Raw genomic sequence first — 22,110 nt, 5'->3', positions numbered from 1 at the left:
GGGTATTTGGGGTCAGAGAAGGCTCATCAAGATCTTGTAGAGAACCCTGGTTCTGTTCCTGAAACAAACACTTGAGTGGTCCATAACTACCTATAACTAACTGTAGTTCAGATACCTTCTTGTCGACTCCAAGGGTATTTGAATGAACATGGTACACATACACACACCCACAAACCCGCCTCCCCCATAGAGAGATCAAATAAAATAAAATTTATAAATATTGCCTGAAAGAAGTTATTTTTAGTACATTTTCATTATCTATTTTTGTGTACACTCATGGAGGTCAGAGGACAACTTTTTTTTTTTTTTCTTTTTTTTGGAGCTGGGGACCGAACCCAGGGCCTTGCGCTTGCTAGGCAAGCGCTCTACCACTGAGCTAAATCCCCAACCCCCAGAGGACAACTTTTAGTCGTTGGTTTCTCCTTCCATATGGTGCATCCCAGGGATTAAATTCAGATCTTCAGGCTTGGTAACAAATGCTTTAACCCACTCAGCCATTTTGCTGACCCCTGAAAGTGTTTGGACAAACACTAAGATGTTGCTGGGTACTTAGGGAAGTCTACTTGGAGAGTTTAGTGCGGAGTGGCTTACTAGACTGAACCTTTATCAGCTGCTTCAGCATCAGACCTCACATGGGCAGTGACCCAATCACACATTTAGAGACCAGTACAGTTCAAGGTGAACAATCTGAGTCACAAAAAGAGAAGTTAGGGGAACTGGTTTTCTTCTTGAAGTCCTAAGCGAGCTACTTGGAGGCAGGAGTTGGTCTACTTTTATCAGTACCTACTGCTGCCAGAGCTCATCCATGTGATATGTGGGGTACAGAGGGGATTTCAGAGTATCTAACTAGAGGAACTGACAGTCTAGTGTGGGGAATGCAGGCCTGATAGAAAGGGCAGCATGTGTTAGAACCGAGGTGTTAACAGTAAAGGAGGGCAGCATGTGTTACAACTGAGGTGCTAACAGTAAAGGAGGGCTGCCGAGATGCTACACACTCATCAAGGAAAGCGAAAGTTTAAAGAGAGAAGAGGAAATATTTAAGGCTAAGAGAAATAACAGCAAAGAGCTGAGGGAGACAGCCACACTGTTCCCCAACAGAGACAGACGTGGCAGAATAAATAGAAAGGCAAGGGACCTGAGTGGGGAAATGTCCTTAATGTCTTCGGAAGCAATAAGAGGGCCAGTGACTGGAGTGGAGGGAGATTACAACTGCTGTTCCCTTCTACACTGTTCCAAAGATTACAGGAGGTCATATTGTGTGGACCCTTACAACAATGCAAGGATGGTGGCTTTCTTTTAGTAGACACGTGGTCAAGGCTGGAGTTAGTTTTAATAGGTTATCAGTCATTATGTTGAGACCAGATGGAAGAGGTACAAGATGGGGAAAAAAGGACGTCATACAGAGATGGACATATGTGATCACGAGTCTATAAAGGACATGTAGCGAGCACACAGCATGGTGAGGGTACAGAGCATAACCATGGTCGTAGGGGACTAAGGCGGGGGAGAATACAAAGTTGTGGCAAAGTGAAGAATGAATTTGCAATACAGCAGTGTAAGAGTCTACAAGGGACTTCCCAAAATCTGAAATGCTTTCTTGAACAGAAAGTCCTGGGTAATGAAATGGAATTTTTCCAAGACAGTCACCCCGTGGGAGCATTACGCTTTGTAGACTACACTACAGGAAGGTCTCAGTCACCCACCCGCATAGGAGCATCACGCAGTGTAGGCTGCTCCACAGGAAGGTTTAAGAAGCACTTTTCTAAGGTGGACTCACTTGGCTGCTGCCTGAAGACCACAGGCTCTGATAATCTGGACTGAGATGGAGACAGCTTGGGCAGCAAGGACTCCCTCTGCTGTTCTTGGACTACGCCGGTATCTCAAACTCACATCCAGGAAACCTGATGAAATGAAAACAGGAAGAAAAAGACTACCAGGTTAGCTGGAAGGATCTCTGTTCCTCTAAACCATCAGCTCCTAGCCGGAGAGACAGGAGGATGACTGCAATCACAGTGAGTAATAAAAGACTCAAGTTGTATAGTGTGCCTCATGTAACCACACATCATCTTTTCTAAAAGCCTTCCACAGATTAAAACCTTTCATTTTGGCAGATGCTCTCAACAAGTATCAAGTAACTTGACTCAGAAAGCTAATTTTGATAATCTTGCAGGATGGACTGCCTTTCCAGAAACCATCAGCTTAAAATACCATTTCAAATGCCAAATTCTTCTTGTTAAGCTCTTTCGAGGTCTATCTAATCTTTCAAGGTCTGCCTGCCTGCCTGCCTGCCTGCCTGCCTGCCTGCCTGCCTGCCTGCCTGCCTGCCTGCCTGCCTGCCTGCCTGCCTGCCTGCCTGCCTGCCTGCCTGCCTGCCTGCCTGCCTATCTATCTATCTATCTATCTATCTATCTATCTATCTATCTATCTATCTATCTATCTATCTATCCATCCATCCATCCATCCACTCACCCAACCATCATCCACTCACCCACCCACCCACCCGGGTCAGAGGACAACTTGTGGGAGTTGGTTTTCTACCAAGTAGGTCCTGGGGACCGACTCAGACAACACGCCAGCTAGAATAATTGGTGGGTAAGCTGCAGTCTGCCCATGATTATCTGGCCTGGAAGCAGTGGCTGAGCCATCCTGTTATCCTTTTCCTGAGGCTGGAGAGATGGCTCAGCATTGGCTGCTCTTGCAGAGGACACACACTCAACTCTTAGACCCACGTGGAGGCTCACAACTGCCTGACATTCTACTTTCAAAGGATCTGATACCCTCCTCTGACTTTGGAGGTTTCTACATGCATGTGGTGTGTCTATGGATGGCATAAAGAGCCACACACATAAAATAAAATCTTAACTCCCACACACGTTCCATGGCAGGTGTGCCCTCCCCATGTGTGAATACATATGACAAAAATGTTTTTGAAACGTCTCCTTTATAGCCAGTTCCCATGCAAGCTGACCACATCCCACCAGCCCTGCTTCTGCTCATGTTGGCTCAGAGTAATCTTCTAGAGTACCTAGGAAGTATTTAGCACTTAAGCTGAAGGCTTTTTAAATGCTTAAGCGTTCACGGTAAAATGAGACAAACAACATTTATACAGAGTCTATGGGACTGTGAGTTTTCTAAAATTATGTGCAAAGTCGCATTACATATTCTACACTCATCTTTCTAAGAGACGGGGAGACTCAAAACGATAAATACCTCCAAAGTGAAGACTCATTAATTCAGAAAGAAAAAAAAGAATATCTATATACACTGCCTTTGAAAAGGAAAGACATAGTAAGTCTTCAATTACCTGATGACTGGCTCTTCAGTTCCTTGCTGGGCTCAAGTCTGGGGGTTAACGGGAGATTAAAGTTCTGCGTCCCAATGTCTTCACGGTGCTGCATGGTTACCATGGCAGAGATCCTTGATAAAGGCAAGGTTCCTTTGGCAACCATCTGGTCCCTTACATTAGGATAATAGTATCTGAAAACCACAAAAGCACAACATGCCAGCTAGAGTCATCAGGTGGATAAACTGCAGTCTGCCCCAGGGATCTCGCTCTCTTTGGAGGCCAGCTGTTTGAGACTGGTGGCATATGATGATGGCTGGGCTGGCTGGATACACTGCCCATCACATGAAGCAACCTTATAAATCCAAACTCTCGTTCAGGGTGGCAAAGCTCTGCTTCCTAGAGGTTTTCTGGTGAGAACCTGTCTGTGCCTCGGGCCTTCCTCAAAAGTTCCATCCTATCGCAGCGGTGGTTCTTGGCGGGGCAGCTCCCTCGTCCCCACGGCTCATCTAGGCCTTTAGGCCTATGGTGTTCTAACTTGCAGTAGGATGAGAATCTGTTGGTACCCACTCTATTTCCTTTCCACGTCATACTAATCCCTTAAGTCATAAAGCTGCACATGAGAGATAGACGGTTGTAAAAAAATCTCTCCTGTGTCTGGTTTCCACCTGACTGCGGAGAGCATTTCTGCTGGGTGACAGCAGTTCGTGATCCTGTTCTTCTTCCTTTACATTTACTTGTATTCTCTTAATCATTATCGTGCATTTCCTGGAGGTGTAAACAGATGTTGGAGCAGGGCTGAACATTTACAATCAGACCAGCATCCTTTCTGGAAACCTTCCAATGCCTGTAACATTAATGTTTTGTGAAGACTGTTTTTTCTGATGGTGGGAAGAAGCAGTAGAAGTGGGGAGAACAGCTGGGAGGCTTTCACAGCAGTGAGGTCTCATAGAATAAAGACCTGAGTAAAGACAGTGGTGAAAGAATACCAAAAATGGTGACTGCTATCTGTAAAGGGAAGTGGGAGGACCACAGGGTACGAGGGTAGACATAACTGCTCAGAAGAGCCTAACATAGTGTAAATCCCAGACACAAGCTACTGTCAGATACAGAGACTGTAAAGTGAGGGTGTCCTGCTGGGCTTCTTACAACAGTTCCACCTGGCCAAGCACAGGGCCTGTGCCTGGGCACTTCCTTCCTGGGGGCCTGGGCTGTCCATACTGTACCTGCACCAGATTTCAAACTGGACTCCACCCCCAGGCACCAGCCCCTGGGAGGAGAAGGCGCTCAGCAGGAGCCTCTGCACTGGAACCTCGGTTGGCAGCAGGAGAGAGTGATGGTGCTGACTATTAAAGACGGGATCTGGGACACACAGTGTGGTTGAAGTTCTAAAGGGCTTCAGAGTAATTCCTTCGGGAAAGAAAAGCAGTTGAGAATATCGAACATGTCAATGGGTGCTTATGTGCAGCACCCTGACTTACATATCTATCATTCAACTCTATCCTCATGTGATTTCTGTGAGAACACAGATGAAGGTATGGATACCCTGAAGGTATTAGAGAGTAGGTCCCAGGTCTGTTACAAATGTGGCTATGGTCCAGGAAGTACCAGGATAACACTGAACAGAAAGAACCCTTTTCTGGTGGACAGTATACGAGGGTTCACGTTTTCCATGTCCTTTCAAGCACTTAGCTCTTAAACATTACACCTGTCTCTGAGGGTAGGCTCATGAAGGTTTTGATTTGCATTCTTTTTTTTTTTTTTTTTTTTGGTTCTTTTTTTCCGGAGCTGGGGACTGAACCCAGGGCCTTGCGCTTCCTAGGTAAGCGCTCTACCACTGAGCTAAATCCCCAGCCCCTTGATTTGCATTCTTTAAAAGACTGGTGATGCTCATGTTCCCCAAAGCTTCGAGTGCTACAGACCCAGACCCTAATGTGGCTATGTTGTGAGGTGGTGGAACTTTTAGGAAACAGGATCTGGAAGGAAGTGGCTGCTTCTCTCTGAGTGATTAATGCTAGTCTTTCGGACTAAATTAGTTCTTTCAAGAATAAGTTGGTACAAAGTGATGTCACCCTATGGGCTTGGTCTTTCTGGTACACTATCTTCTGATCTGGCTTATTAGTCATTGTGACACAGCAAAGGGGGTCCTCAGTAAAGAACAAGGCAATGGGGGACAGGCCATCTCTAATACTGATTAACCTCTTTTATTTTCTGAAAGTTTCAGTCTCAGACATTTTGTTCTATCACCAAAACAGACTAATAAAGTATTTTTCTGAATACTTAATTGTATATCTCTGGATAAACTTCTAATCAGCTCTTTAGCCCATTTTAATTAATTAATTAATAATTAAGTGTGGTACTAGGGGTTAAATCGGGGCAGTCTACATGCTAGATCTGAGTTCAACTGCTGAACTGTAATACCAGACTATTTATTTGGAGACAGTCTCATACCAACTTGTCCAAATATGGTCCTCCTGTCTCAGTTTCTCAAGGAAACTTTTTTTTCCCAGATAGGGTCTCAAGAGCCTAGGCTATCCTCAAACCTGCTATGTGACCAAGGATGACCTTGATCTTCTGATTCTCCTCCTCCCTCCTCTCGAATGCTGGGATTTCTTGTGAGCAATACCATGTCTGACTTACTTGGTGCTGAGGATCAAACCCAGGACTCTGTGCACACCAGGCAAGCAAGCAGTTTACCAAGTGGGCTATATCCCTAGCCCTGTTTTGTTAAACATCATTTTTAAGAGTATGTAAGTATGTAAGTCTCTTCTTTGAGCTCTATAATAAAATAATATTGGTAGCACCTGGTAGACAGACACACAGCCTGATGGACATTCCTTCCTATCAGATGAGATCAAACAAAGCAAAAACCCACCTTGCTGAGTTAGTTCTTGGAGATGATCAGAAAACAAAGATGAAAGGGTGGGACAGTATAGTGAGAGACACTTGGGCTCTGGGTCTAGGTCTTTTTTCTCTTTCATTTTTTTGAGATGAAGATCTCATAAGGTATCCCAGGCTGGCACTGAGCTCTCAATCCTCCTGACTCAGCCTTCCAAGTGTTGGGATTACAGGTGTGGACTACCATGCTTGACCAGGGTCAGAATCCTAAACCTGGCACTTGTTAATGAGGTGGCTCCAGGCAAGTCCCTTAATGCTTCTCTCTCTCTCTCTCTCTCTCTCTCTCTCTCTCCCTCTCTCTCTCTCTCACACACACACACACGCACACACACACACACACGCACACACGCACACGCACACACACACACACACATGCACATACGCATGCAGGCAAGCATATAAAGGAGGACTTACAAGTGAGAAACTGTCAGACTTAGGCAAAGGGGACACAGAAAGGAAGCCATGCTTTACTACGTGCTTCTCCATGGAAGCGCTAAAGTGATGGTCAGAGGGCACCTGGAAGACACTTTGCTTGAGAAATCCTGTCCAAACCTCCCAGAACCAGAGATTCGGGAGGCCCTGGCATGTTCTCTAACTCAACACGAGGGGCACAGCACACAGAGAAAGGCACAGTGCATGAATGTGCTCTCCCATGTTATCAACCACATGAGAACACTATGAATGCCATGGCAATGCCAAAAGATAATCAGGTGAAAAGCACAATGAAAACGTAGGCCGTCTCTCATGTCTTTATCCAGGTAAGATTGGGAACAACTAACAAGACAAAATCCCAGGAAAAACAAAAGTCCTAAGTATGTGCAATAAAGGGACCAAGCACAAATGACAAGACGTGTCTCCCAGCCTACCGTTCTCAAGGAGGGCAGGTCCTTGCAGCATACTGGGTTGGGAGTCTTGAAAAGGGAAGTAGTACTGGACGTAACAATCTGCTTCTCCCCAGACGGTTGCCTGAAGGGGCATGAGCCCTTTAACCATCACCACATGGAACTCAAAGTGGTGCTCCACCAACTGGGCTCCTTGTTTTTCTGGCTATGAAATGAAACAGATCCTGGTCAGCTTGGAAGATAACATGTTTAGAATACCCCTGCCGGCCTACAAAGAAACCTACCAGAAATCTACACGTAACTCTCATAACTGCTAAGTATATCTAGAACAAGCAGGACTGTCCCTAGAGCATACAACCAAGTCAATGTGATTCAGTGCAAGAATGGAACAAAGAAGACCTTAGTCTCAACAATTCGATATCTGTCATTCATAAGGGCTCTTAGAACACAGAATAGGACATTTCTTCCTTAATAGGAGAAAGAACACATATTTGAAGCAATCAGGTATTAACTGTTAAGAGTACTACTTCATAACCACTTCTTATGAGCTTCCTGTTTACCCCAAGCCAGGTACTGAATCCACACTTCCCTTGTATAGCTGGTTAACAGGAACAACCGATAACCGCAGCCCAGACTCACAACTGCCTGACCTGCAGCCCACATTCTTTACAGCGCTAACTTACACAGCCTTGGCAGACACTAGCAACCAGTTAGTACCAATGTTCAAAGGAAGACTTCTGGGGTCAAGTGAGAGTGAGAATGTAGGTTTTAAATAATATCCTAGCTACAAATCAAATAAATGTAGAGGAAAGTATATTAATTATTTGTTTTAAAACCTAAAAGCATATGTAATAATACTGGTTTAAAAGTCCCCTGTGGGGGTTGGGGATTTAGCTCAGTGGTAGAGCGCTTGCCTAGGAAGCGCAAGGCCCTGGGTTCGGTCCCCAGCTCTGAAAAAAAAGAACCAGAAAAAAAAAAAAAAAGTCCTCTGTGGGAAATAGAAAGATTACAATTTCAATTTGATTCCCAGAGGGGGGAAAATGGCAGAGTAGAACTCTATTAAGAGTCAGGATAGATAGCTCCTTAATTTGGCCATGTGGCATTACAGCAAACTTAACAGTTTGGTCCTGCTGATGGTGAACTGGGTGAAGGACAGGGTAGGGGGGAAACTGTTAAATGTGTAGATGTAAATCTCTCAAGGATTTCCTGCATGGATGTATCCTGAGAATCATGTTCTAACTTTCTGTATCAAATTAATTGATTTATGAGTCTGTATTGCAAGCTTAGGACCACACATCACCTAAAAAGACTTAAGAATACCACAGGTGCTTCTGTGCTTTTTATGTAATTTGCAACTAGCAGAAACCCTTACTTACAACCTCAGGCAATTAATTTAATCACTTTAATTTTGTTTCATCACCTATAAAAAAGAGACAAACCCCACTGTATTCAGCTGTTACGAAACTAAACATGGAAATGTGGGCCAATATGTCTTCTCAATTGTACAGCAATGTATAAAATAAATTATTTCTTGGGTACAAGTGAAAAGCAAGACACTTCAATTGTTACTTTACCACACAGACTTTATCAACAAACATTAAGACTTACAGCCTTATATTTGGGTGCTGTCTCTTGTAAGACAATTTAGTACACTGGAGGATTAATACTTAGTTGTCCAAACAGATTCTCTTTTCTTTCCTCTTTTTTGTGGTACTGGGATCAAAGCCAGTCTTTTACATACTAGTTAAAAATTTGTTTATATTTTATGTGTGTGTATCTGTCTACATATACATGTGTGCACTGCATGTGTGCAGGGTGTTGGATGTCCTGGAAGTAGAGTTATGAGTTATCATATGTGCTGGGAACCGAATCTGAGACTTTTGCAAGAGCAGCAAGTGCTTTTAACCAGTGCGCATCTCTCTAGCCCCACAAGTCTTGAATGGGCTTGTGGGGTTGTGAAGATAGCTTAGTGTGGTGACCTGTGGTTGTAATCCGAGTGCTCAAGAGGCTGAGACATGTGTATCCCTAGACTCCCTGTCTGGTCAGCCTGGCCTGACTGCTGAGTCTCGGGTCCCACTGTTTTAAAAACATAACAAAGCAAAACAACAGCGGCACTACCAAAAAGGTAAAGAGGGCTCAAATGATGGCTCAGTAGTCATGAACACTGGATGCTCTTCTAGAGGGCTACGGTGAGTCCTAGCATCTACCCAGTAGCTCACAATGTCTGTACCTCCAGTTCAAGGGTTCCCACACCTTCTTCTGGGATAAGGTACGCATACGGTGCCCAGATGTATATGCAAGCGAAACACCCATACTTAGAAGATGAAAAAAATATTATAAAATTAAAGTGGAGAGCAATAGAGAAACAGCCAGTGCTGACTCCTGGCCTCTACCTGCACATGCAGCATACCCAGATACACATGCACCACACTCACACATGCATAAAGGTGGAGGGCTCCTGAAGAACGACACCTGAGCTTAAGCACTCATACAGATAATGCACCTGCACACACATTTGCCCCACACAACACAAAGCAAGTACTGGGGTGCAAGCTCTATCGTTTCACTGGGTAAAGGTTTCATTAAAGTGTGTAAGAGAAAATGAGCTAGTGCTGTTTTGGATCATTACCATAGCAACAGATGCTACAGGTGGCTGGTCCAGGAAATGGGCTGGCCTAGGGCTGAAGGGAGGGAGTGTTCCTTCTTCATTCTTTAATCTTTGCAGCATCATTATCTGATCTGAAGAACCCATGGCTAAAAAGACTCGAAGACTCCCATTTTGGTGGCCTGAGAATACATCAATCACAGGCATATAGCTGTCGACAGCAACAACTGGGTACCTGGCATCAAGCAGCAGGCGAGAAATCTTGGGATCCCTAGGGAGTAAGATATTGTGAATGAGCAAATAACAATCATCAGTAACATCAGCGTTGCTTACTTGGCTCCTCTCAGTTTGTTAGAAATGGATTGATAACCATTTATCAATAAATAAATTAGTGGACTTAAAAAATAGGATTCTGCCAGTAACCAAACTAAAACTACAAGGCAGGCAAATTCAATCCACAGCAATTACAGGGCTGCTAATGAGTCCAACTGATCTTTGTACCGTGGTGGCACTAAGTCCAAATCCAGTGTCGGCAATGCAATGGTGCTTCAGAGGGGCTTGTTAAGTTGCTCTAACAAGAGAGTTCTTAGCACTGAACCGAGATAACCCATGTCAAACGCCAACAAGGCACTTGGCCCACAGTAGATGCTCAGTATTGGTAGCTACTACTGTTTTATACTTGAGCAACAAGTGGGATTTAATGGGATGGGAAGGGAAGTGAAGGAAGGATAGCAGGTCAGATGAGTTTCACAACTAAAAAGGGGTGGTGTGTATGTGTGTTTGTGTATGTGTGTGTCCGTGTGCACTAGTGGTGGTGGTGAGCTGAGTGGTTAGAACAGATTTGACATCCATGGTTTCAGCAGTATTCCTCAGCCTGGTTATAGCTAATGTAACCACCTTAAACACCTATTCCTGGAAGGCAAACCCATGCATTTTCTCACTAGACCCTCATGATTGCTGCACAAGTGAGACAGGAAACCCAGCATCTCCCTCATTTTAGAGACGAGGAATAAAAAAAGACCAGAGACACTGCGTTCTCAAAGTTCCAGGGCAATTCCTCATCTGTAAAATAAGGCTCACGATAATACTCATGAGCTATCAGTGAAACTCCAGTGAGATAATGCACAGAAAAGTGCTGTTGCAACACATACATTTACAACACAGCGTGCCTACTGCTAAAGCAATCAGAAATCTGTACTTTGAATCACACAGAAAAGGAAATCTATATGACTAGAAATAACCTTCAAGTTAATCAATGTTTTACCAGTTATTAAAGAGAGTACATAGTTAGGAAAACTCAACCTGTCACAGAAATCTTAACAACAGCTGCTGTGAACCATATTGCCACTTCATGATGAGGAAGTCAACCATTAGCTTGGAAGGCTACCTTTGACTGAAGAGTTTTTGAGTAGAGTGGAGTGGGGGGCCAGGCTCTCTGGTTTCACTCTTACTCTCTGGTTTCACTCACATCTGCCACGAGCAATGTAACTCCTTTAAATCTCAATTCACTTTTCTAAGCCTGCACCAGAGGTTGCTATAAAGTTAACTACCTTAAAGTCCTAAGGCCCTTAACAAACACTCAGGGATGGAGGGTCTGTGTGACTGCTTTACAGTGAAGAGCAGGAAGTGTCTGAAACTGAGAGGGATTCTAGGAATGCTTGCATATCTAAATAATTCGTCTTCAGTCCAGATAAAGTTAAAGATGCAAAATAAAGAATACTCCAAAAGGTCTACTTACTTGAAGGACATGTAGAACTGGTGCAGAGGGAGCTTCACCAGCCCGAGCAGCTGGTCCCGTCCCGGGCTCCGTGCCTTGTTCCAAGTTTCGATTATCATCACATTGTTCTTAAGTCTTTCCAGGCATTTGGAGGACAGAGAGACAGGAATCACCTGGGGAGAACAATCAGGAGAAAAAATTCCACAGCTCAAACAATTAATTTATCCCTTCATTCAACAAATGTTTACTGAAAGCCTACTATGTGCATGTACAGTACTATTCTGAAGATATTAAAATAAAACCTATCCTCATAGAAACAGTCTGGTATAAGAGACTAATACATAAAAGATAGGTACAAACCAGCATGGGTTCTCTCTGATGACAGGGTTCACATAGGGGCACAGAGAAGGTTGTCAGGCAAATCAAATATGCTGCCTACCAAACTCACCCAACCTTCTAAGGCAAAGTGATCCATTTTTAAATCCCACTGAAAAATGTGTGCACTTTAAAATTTTTAATTTTTATTATTTTCAATTAAGCGTATGTCTGTATTGTCTGTGTGTGGGTATGTGTACATGTGTGCAGGTATTAAGGATGCAGAGGCCTGGGAGTCATAGGTCATTGTGAGCTGCCTGATGTGGGTGTTAGGAACCACACAGATCTGCAAGAGCACTGCAATTTCTTAACAAGAGCCCTCTCTCCAGCCTGGAGAAAGAGTTGTTTGCAGCTCTCTGGAAAGAGTGAACCCTTTATCAAAGGGTGGCCAATCCAGTGCCTGGACAGCATTTAATAAGACTAACTGATGCAAACCCCACTCTGCTTAGCATACGTTAGAGCAGATAGCAAAGGCAGCTGCTCACTGGATTTGCCATGCAAAACCATTTTAGAATAGGCTAGCTGGTAGATGAACCAGGAATTTAGCCAAGAGCTGCTCCATCATTAATAATTGTGCCAAAGTGGCCACAAATTTGAAGGACCCCAAGTGGTTAGACATTTTTGAATTCTTTTTTTGGTTTTTTTTTTTTTTTTTTTTTTTTTTGGAGCTGGGGACCGAACCCAGGGCCTTGCGCTTCCTAGGTAAGCGCTCTACCACTGAGCTAAATCCCCAGCTTGAATTCTTTTTTTTTTTTTTTTTTTTTTCTGGGGCTGGGGATCGAACCCAGGACCTTGCGCTTCCTAGGCAAGCGCTCTACCACTGAGCCAAATCCCCAACCCCTCATTTTTGAATTCTTAACTTTGCACATCCCTATTGGATGCCTGGCACCTGTTAGGCAATATTAGTGTAAAGAGCTTTGAAAACACCCAGATGCTGACACTCAACCAACAACCAGAGCTGGCCCTTGAGGGAAATGTCTGATTTACAGAGAAGTATAGACTGGAAGTTACTGACAGAGTGAGTGAGGCTGAGGCTGTGGGAACGCATGTGTCCCCGGGAGAGCAGGGAGATTGGAAGAATGCAGCAAGAGCGGCAAGCGAGACCTAACAGTTCAAGCTAGAGAGAAGCGAGAATGTGCTAGGGTATCCTTTTCCTAACGGAGAGGAGGGGCGCCTGCCAAACAGACCCGACCCTTTCTAAGGAAAACGAGCTAGGTTTTCCCTGGCCTGAAGACTAAGGCAATCAGCTGCTGAGTCCGAAAAAAGACCAGAGTGGCTTGCTAGGGTGTGGCTCAGTGGTACAATGCTTGCCCAACACAGGCGAGGTCTTAGGTTCAACAGTCAGGGTCACAAAAAAAAAAAAAAAAAAAAAAAAAAAAGACGAAGAAAGAAAAAAGGGATCAGCACTAAATTGGATAGAAAATCAACAGATGAATATTGATATAGAGAATAAATAAACTTAAAAAAAACCAACCAACAAACAAATACAACTGAAGCGCTTAGAGAGCAGAAAGGTGGGGCGTTTAGCTGATAAAGTCTTAAATTTAGGCAGCAGAAAGGAACAGAATCTAGAACTTGGGAAAACAGAAAGTAGCAGATGTCGAACTTTTCAGCAGTCATGCCCTTGATGACTCCCCTCACTACAGCACACCGGGTCACCACAAAAGTGTCTTCCATCATGAAGACTCAATGCTTAGGACAGAAGCATTAGTTAGAAGACATCTGTCTCTTGCCTCCATAACAACTAAAGGACATGAAACATACATTACCTGAGAAAAATTAAAGACAGGCTGTGTTGTGCCCCACGAGACGACAGATCTGGTGACTTCCTCTGTGCTGAAGAGCTTGCAGTTCAAATAAACATTGCACGATGGTTGTTTCTCTGGTTCTCCAAAAACAAAATCTTTCCCATCTGGCACCATCAACAGCACATGTAACAGCAAACCGTCTTCTTTGGCTGAGCCATTTACCTGAGGTACTAAATTGCTAGGTGGCATAACCATGAAAGCCGAAGAGTTCGAGGCTACAGAGCTGGCTGACTCTGGCTCAGGGAACACTAAATTCTGGGTTTTCTTTGTCGTTTCCTTGTGAATTTTATTTGGGCTCTGTGGACTGTTGGTACAGGTGGTGCAGGTGGTACTGTTGGTACAGGCAGTGCCCTGGCCTGTCTCAGGCAGTACCGCATCTAGACTTGCAGCAGCTGAAGGTGGAGCAGGCTGGGTGCTGCGTCTTAACTTAGCACTGATGCCAGTGAAATCCTTGTTTCCTAAGACAAGTTCCATGGTGACCTAGAACACACACGGAGAAGCATCGGTGAGAATGTCTTGCAGAGCTGCAATCAGAATGTTTGGAGCTGAAGCTGACAGCAAACTAAAGAATGAATCCATCCATATTCAAATACAGACATATATACACCGACTCGCCAGGCAGATTATCAGTTCAGGATGACCTGGAAAATCATCCTCTACCAGAAAACAAGGAACTGCTAGGAAAGGAGGGAGCCATGTACAATGACAGACTCTAGCTGAAGAGGCACCCACTGGCTAAGTCGGAATTAGTAAGAACAACAGATTATATTACCTGTTGAATAATGCCAGAATCTGAGAGTCCACACTAACAAAACTAACCTGGGAAGGAGCAGTGATCTGTCTTATCATTATGCAGAATAAAGTCAATGAGTAAATGTGCAGAGAGCTGGATGCAGCTCTGGTAAAGCATGTGTGTAATGGACACAAGTTTCACACTTTTTCTCCCATCACTGGAGAAAAAAATAAAAAGCACAAGGAAGAAGCCCCGAAGTTCTAGACCAGCATCCTAGCCAGGCATCACGGCTCACACTAATCCCAGCACTCAGGAGCAGAGGCAGGCAGCTCTCTGTGAGCTTGAGGCCAGCCTGCTCTACAGAGGATATGTCACTCGTGTTAAACTGAGTTTTTAAAACTCAAGGACAATATGCATTGTTTTCAGGAAATACATGGAATCCACGTGAAGGACTCATAGGGAAATGGACATGATGTAACTTATTCTCAAATAGTTCAGAAACTTTTCGTGTGTGTACATTTATACTACATATCTGTGCTTATGTGGAGGGAGAAAAGAAAGTGAGACAGGGAAGGAAGAGTGAGTTTCAGGCCAGCTACATGAGAGCCTGCCTCCAGCAGAGCAGGGTAAGCAGTGCTTATAACAGTGAGTGACTCTGAAGACCAGGGGTGGTCACTAGTTACAATGGTGAATTATGGAGGAGAGAGTGCGTACTGCTTCATTTCTCCGAAACCCTTTCTTTCCACAGCCAAGCTCTGGCAAGTATCATTCTTGTTTGGTACTTCTTTCTCAGTTCCTACCGTCTAGAGAAGTGGTTCCTCCCAACCTTTGTAATGCTGCAAATCATTTAAACAGTTCCTCATGTTGTGGTGACCCCCAACTATAAAACTCTTTTTGGTGCTACTTCATAACTGTAATTTTGCTAATGTTACGAATGACAGTGTAACTATCTGATATGTGATCCCCATGAAAGGGTCAATCAGCCCTAATGGGGTCATGACCCACACAGGTTGAGAATCATTGGTGCAGAGCACAGACAGAAACAGTTTCCAGCCCATCAATCCAACGTCCTGGCCTTCTCGGGCATGAACCAAGCAGGTGAGAAGTTAAACCTGGATGAGAATGATCAGTCCCAGGACAACGTGGGCTACGCAGGGAGACGCTGTATCTAAAATCAGGTGGGGTTGGGGATGAGTGGCATGAGCCAGCTTGGCACTTCAGTGATTCAAATCCGATTCTTTAATATCACCCCATGATGTCATCTGTAAAATTCATGACTGAGACCATGCAGGTGAGTTATAAAAACAAACGAAAACAGCCCCTCATGTTTTAAGTCAGTTTGCTGTTTGTGTTGGGTCACACTCAGTTATCCTTGGCTCCATGTACCTGCTGGGCTATGGGTGAGACATGGCTGGACTTGGCTATCTGTAGAAGAGGGAGGAGAAGGAGGTGATAAGCTGGGTTTTACACTTTATCCTTTGTGTGGTCAGAAGCAAAGAGAAGGTTTTTAGGGCATGGGTACGGAAATTTCAAAAGCTCACTAGAGTTGAGCATGGTGGCCAGCGTTCAGTAGTGTGAGGCAGGAGGATTGCAGTTTTTAAAGGAAGCTTGACTACATAGTGATCTTCTGGCCACCTTGGGCTACATTTTGAGACTGTCTCAAAAAACACACCAAAAACTTGATGCGATAGTTAACAAAGCTGCATTGAGACCACACTGTCAAGGCCGAGGACCCTGGATGATGCTGAACACCGGGAAAGAGCCCGAACTTCCTCAGACGCGCTCCTCCCGCACGCATGGTGCTCCTCTGTCCCTGCTACAGCTCCGCTCTAAGCCAACATCCAGCATTCTTTTCAGAAGGGATGCTTCAGTGTTCACTCCTGCTGCCCTCCCTAAAATGTACCACCCATCCAGAAATACTTACAATGAAAGATGTCACCGCAATGCTTGGGTGCCTTTTCCTTGGCTCACAGGCTCAAATTTGAACACTGCCTTGACCTAAAAAGATCTGACTTTCACTCTGACCTGCCTGTACAACCCTATTTTCTACCACCTCCCTGTTGCTTGCTATCCTGTGACAGCAATCATTAGTTTCACTTTAGACGTTTGCATGTGTGTTTCTTTTCAGAAATCACTGTAAACACCCGTCCTTAGCGAGAGCTTGTCAGATACCATGTGCATGTTTCTTCCTTCCACTGCACTCTGCTGCAATTCAACAGAGGTCTCCCAAGTGCAGGAAACGTGTTCTTGTTCACAGCTGTATTCTCAGTGCCATGCAATACTAGTGGCTTTCTGGATGTAGACTCACGTACCTTTAGGGGGCCAAGTGAATACAGACCATTTTCCTGTTGCACCGGAAGCTGGCGACTGAAAGCAAGCAGCTCTGACTCAAGGACAGCTCGCAAAGGGAGAGATGCAGACCCAACGGCTTCTGGCTGACAGGAAAGGAAAGGAAAAGCGTAAGGAGCTTCGGGGCGGGGGGTTGACTGAAGTGACCCTATGAGGGCTCGTGAGAGGACAGTGCCTTATGAAGTACAGAGCTCTATTATGATGTGACCGACAATGCTGCCCTATCCTGCCAGCCTTCACGCTCCCTTCGGGTTTAACTATTTACTCCTAGAAGATAACAGAGGATCCCATAAGCCACAAAACATATCTTTCTCTATCAAAACTTAGTCCTTCTCACATACTCATTTCTTCAGTAAGATTCCTTAGCTAATGTTTAAGACTAGGAAAATCACACTTGATTTCGTAGCTATCGAGGATATGAAGGAGCAAAAAGACTGGCATAGAACAAGCTGGAATATAACACTCACATACCCTCACATGGGAATTTGGCAGTAGTATGAGAAGCTTTGTATTTTTTGCTGCAATAATTATAATTCTGGAATTTACACTAGAGAAATAACATAAAAACTATACATAATTGCATATGTTAAAAGCAGTTAATAATCAGAAACAACTAAATGTCTACTGCGGGATTTTTTTTTTTTTTCTTTTTTTCGGAGCTGGGGATCGAACCCAGGGCCTTGCGCTTGCTAGGCAAGCGCTCTACCGCTGAGCTAAATCCCCAACCCCAACTGCGGGGATTTTTAATCTGTGGGGGTTACAGATCAGAGATGAACGATTCATAACAGTAGCAAAATTACACTTATGAAGTAGCAATGAAATAATTTTATGGCTGGGGTCACCATGACATGAGAACTATACTAAAGGGTCCCGGCATTAAGAAGGTTGGAACTGCTCTAATACATAACATGCTAATTTTAGCAAATCTATATATAATTGCATGACAGGCAGCCATCAAAGTGATCAGTTAACAAAAGAGTTTCACTTTGCTGTTTTTTGCTTTTGCTTGCTTTTTGATAGGGTCATACTTTGTAACTGTGTCTGTCCTGGACTTGCTACATGCACCAGGAGATCCTTCTCCCTCCCATCTGCTGGCGGCCTAGGAGTACACCACTACTGCCGGCTCGCTAAAAACTTAATATGAGTAACAACTGTTATGTCTGACAAATTACATGCATCATATAAATCCCCAAACATAAAATTATGTGGAAAATTATTTTACTAAAAATGAAATAAAAGCCCAGGACACAAGTTAGATTAAAAAAAAACCCCAACAAACAAAAAGATACATACAAAATTATGTATCATATTGTACCCAGTTGAAAAACACAGCGGCAGGGCCTAGCCCTATTGGTCTGAAACCTCAAGCTACTTAGGAGGCTCAGAAGGACTGAAAGTTCAGTGTCTCTCTAGATGAGTTCAAGACCCGCCTGGGTAACCTAGTGAGAACCTGATCAAGATAAAAAGTAAAATATGTCTGGGGCTCAGCAATAGAGTACTTGTCAACCATTTTTGAGGTCCTAGGTTCAATCCCTAGTAACACACACACACTCACATACACACACAATAAATAACACCCGAGATCACCTGTTTCTGCCTTGGCTATGGACAAATTCTGCCTTCTTGGTGGGTGGTAGTCAAACAGAAAAACATTTTTCAAGTTTCTTAAAATAACAGTAAATGCAATGTAGATATATTAAAATGTCAGCAGAGGTTGTCGAAGTTTTCTCACAGATGAACAACTCTAATTTTACTCCCTCTTCTTTCTGTTTTGCTGTTTTTCTAAGAAGAGTTTCTGTTTTTATTTTGGGATGGGGGGTGGGGGCACCAAACCAAAGACGCATTTACGCTATTCACAAACAAAGATGGAGTCGGGTCATCCGGGTTGCTCTTTTAGTGAAGGAGCAACAGCCTACCTTACGCATTCCCGTGAGGTCACTGGAAAGTAAACTTTATAAACTGGAACTCTACTTACAAACTGACTATTTTGGGTGTGGGCTGGGTAATTCAAGAACTTTGCCTACAAATGAAAAGAGACTTCAAGCTAAGGCCTAGGTAAAACCTACACAGATACTGCCACTGCACTACTGTGACTGGGCAGTCGGCATGCTCTCTGTCAGCTGTGGCTGGCACACGCCTGCAATCTTAGCACTTAGAAGACTGAGGCAGGAGGACTACAAGTTCAATACTAGCCTGGGTTGCATAAATGAGAACCCGTCTCAAAAAAACAGAAACAGAACAAAAACCCAAACAAGAGCAGAGCAGACCAAGAAGCTGCACGATGCTCTGGTTCTGTTTGTTAGAGTAGGAATCTCAGACAAGTTGCTGAACTTTGCTGAGTCTCAGTTTCTTCTATGAAATGAAGGTGATAAGGGACTTCATTCACAGAGCTGTTGTGATTATTAGATGTGACAGGGTTTGTTACTTGAGCCCAAAAATCTGTTTACCTAGGAGAGTGTCTGGTATGAATGGTACGCCTCAAATGACTTACCTTTTTCTGTGGGGTTTTCTTTGCATAAACTTGGAAGGTGAGGTTTGAACTCCACCAATGCTCTATCATTGCGCCACCAAACTCTATGGGACACACAAACCGCTGCTGGAATTTCACCACTGTGGAAGAGAACGGGCACACGTCACACAACCCAACCAGAGTAATCAGTGGCAGTGAGCACAGAGATACCACTCCGCTTTGCTATGAGAACTCGGTACAATGGAGACTCAGCCATACACTTCACTGTGTGAGAAATGACCATCACGCGTGAACACTCGGTATGATGGAGACTCAGCCACACACTTCACTGTGGCCAAGGCAATGTGAGCTTTTAAATGTTTATTTATTTATTCTGACATCAGGTCTCACTAGGCAGCAGGTCTCACTAGGATCTCACAGAGATCCTCCTGCCTCTGCCTCTCAGGTGCTGAGATTAAAGGTGAACATTACTATGGCTCAGCAAATGCGGCTGTTTTCGGAAGACCGGTAGGTAAGTGGCTCAATGATGGAGGATGAGGGAGGAAATGAACAATTCCAACAATAAAACCAAGTTCATTTTCTGGCTAATGGATAGACAATCCAGTGCTGTCACTCAGATATCAACTACTCATGCTAGTTAGCCATGTGGGGTGGGATGTCTGTCCCACAGGAGTTTCTGCTATAAACTGGATCAAGGGACAGTGTCTGTTCAGTTTGTTTTCACTGATGTGGAGCTTCATCCAGGAAATAAAAGGAATATGAGCATAAAATCAAAGATGTGCTCCTTTTACAATCTGTCACCCGTAAGATGACCTTCTGTTCACTCACTCCCAAGCAGCTCTAACAGGCCTGCAGAAACGCCAACAGCCCAGCTACGCAGAGGATCCACACTGAATTCATTCATTAAAATCGCCTCTGACCTAGTCTTCTCTCTTGACTGTTGGCCATCTTAATTGTTGACTCTGAGCTTTTCCTTGCTCTTAGGCAGGACATGAGTCTTGCTATCTGGATCCATACACGGGTCAAAAGGCCTGTGCCCAGAAAACTAACAGTCACCATGACTGATATGAGATCAATTTCTTTGGCTGTGATAACTAGGAAAAGAAAAAAAGCACTTATACCTTTTTGGAGCAGCAGGAAGGTCAACTGAGGGCACAGACGGAAAGACACTCTGGGTACAGTATTAGTTCTTATGTACAAACTGAATTCCATTGGCATCTGGTGTGAAGAATGCTCCTTTCTATCTAGGCATATTCCTGAGATCACACGATTAGCGTGTGTATGGCCACCATGAGGACCAGTCTTCCAAGCAGACGGCGTTGGAAGGCAGCTGTGGGCTGTAGACGCTCACAGGCTGCAGGCATGTGCTGCCAAGCCGGATGACGTGGGCTTGATTCATGGAGCCCACACCAGAAGGAGAGAAGTCAGAGTTGTGCTGGGGGCCTCCTCCCCTGCTGCTGCACCTCACACCCACCTCCCCACACAAAACTAAATTTTGAAAATAGCTAATTAAAAAAAAAGCAGGTGTAATATCAGGTTACAAGAACATATTTTTTTGATGTTGTAAATATTTACAACAAAAAAGAAAATAAAAAGTATCCAAAGTACAAGCAACAAAGGAAAAGTAGATAAAATTAACTGCATACAAACAGAAAACGTAGCTAGGAGGTAGTGACGCATACCTTTTGTCCTAGCACTTGGGAAGAAGAGGTGGGCAGATCTCCGAGTTAGAGGCTAGCCAGGCCTACAGAGAGAAAACCTGTCTTGAAAAATCAAAAACCGAACCAAACAAAGCTCAAAACACCAACTACCAACAACAAACTTTTATACTTGTGTTGGCTGGTTTTATGCCAATTTGAACACGCTTGAGAGTCAAACTGTAAGTCCTGGGTTATGTCCTAGAATTCTTGAGAGCCTGTGTTGGTTAACTGGATTTCTGCAAGTTCACAGACAGTTAGGCAGGAGTTAGGGGCCCATTTTGGAACAACCCAGTTGCACAGGAGGAAAGAGGACAGGGATCGAGGGTTGCTGTTCCTAGTGAAGTAGGAACAGCTGTGTTTTACTTTGAGACAAGTAAACACCCCTTTCTGTCCTCTACCTCCAGGTTCCTATCCTGCTTGAGTTCCTGCCTCCACTTCCTTTGATGATGGACTAAGATGTGGAAGTGTAAGCCAAACAAACCCTTTTCTCCTCAACTTGTTTTTGGTCACAGTGTTTCATCACAGCAGTACAAACTAAGACACTGCTATAAACACATCTACAATTAGGCATGTGGTATTCCTAAAATCCCAACCCTTCAGAAACCAAGGCAGGATGACTGAAAGTGTGAGGTCGGCCTAGTCTACATAGTGAGACCATGTCAAAAAGCAAAAACCAGGCGAGGGTGCTGGCACACACTCATCCAGCACTCTGGCCGGAGGCAGCAGTCAGTGGAAAAGCAGCTTCTTACCTCCATCTGAGATTTTACTGGAGGCAAGTCGAACCACCTCAGTGATCAAGGCTGTCTTTCCCAGTCCATTTTTGGAAAAGCCCACAGGAAAGTGATATTCCACAAAGAAAGTGCTGGAAGAAAAAAAGCGACTAAGAGAACTTGTTGCTTTTGCAGAGGACCCCAGTTAAGTTCCCAGCACTGCCATGGAGGCTCACCACTGTCTTTAAGACCAGTATGAGGGAGCCAATGCCCTCTTCTGATCTCCTTGGGCACCAGGCACACATACAGGGAAAAGACCCATACACATAAAAATGAAAAAAAAAAAATCTAAAGCCAAACCAAACAAAAGGTAGATAAATTTTCTGCCTCTCTTTTCATTAAAGTTCCCATTTTCAGGATCAAATTGCCTCAGAGGTCACTTAGAGATCAAGTCTGATCCTCAGAACTTTCATCATCTGCCATGCCAGACAGAGTTTGTTTCTGAGAGAGCCCACAGTGCTTTCAATATAAAATCTGTCTCTGGGCTCTGAGGCTCAAGGTGACAACCATCTCAGGTGTGCTTTGCTCTCGCTGTGAGGGCTGCAGGAGGGCTTCTACCC

At 44.2% G+C, this 22,110-nt stretch overlaps 1 protein-coding gene across 7 annotated transcripts in view; it reads right to left on the bottom strand.

The window, feature by feature from the left end:
* C2cd3 (C2 domain containing 3 centriole elongation regulator) overlaps positions 1 to 22,110 on the bottom strand; it is a 98,494-nt gene that overhangs the window by 43,628 nt on the left and 32,756 nt on the right. For all 7 annotated transcript variants that reach the window (XR_015685469.1, XR_015685471.1, XR_015685472.1 and 4 more), the window contains 10 exon segments: positions 21,530 to 21,642; positions 19,102 to 19,220; positions 16,574 to 16,696; positions 13,490 to 14,008; positions 11,367 to 11,518; positions 9,653 to 9,899; positions 7,048 to 7,228; positions 4,510 to 4,693; positions 3,305 to 3,477; positions 1,778 to 1,901 (listed from right to left, as the gene is read on the bottom strand). Coding sequence is in view for 4 of the 7 variants with exons in the window: in XM_087656939.1 (XP_087513065.1) it covers positions 1,778 to 1,901; positions 3,305 to 3,477; positions 4,510 to 4,693; positions 7,048 to 7,228; positions 9,653 to 9,899; positions 11,367 to 11,518; positions 13,490 to 14,008; positions 16,574 to 16,696; positions 19,102 to 19,220; positions 21,530 to 21,642 (1,935 nt within the window). In the remaining 3 variants the exon portion in view is untranslated.

Source organism: Rattus norvegicus, chromosome 1 (genome assembly GCF_021556685.1).
Source record: "Rattus norvegicus strain SHRSP/BbbUtx chromosome 1, alternate assembly SHRSP_T2T, whole genome shotgun sequence".
NCBI classification, from domain to species: domain Eukaryota; kingdom Metazoa; phylum Chordata; class Mammalia; order Rodentia; family Muridae; genus Rattus; species Rattus norvegicus.
The sequence above is the reverse complement of the archived record's forward strand: the minus strand, read 5'-3'. Positions and strand labels throughout refer to the sequence as shown.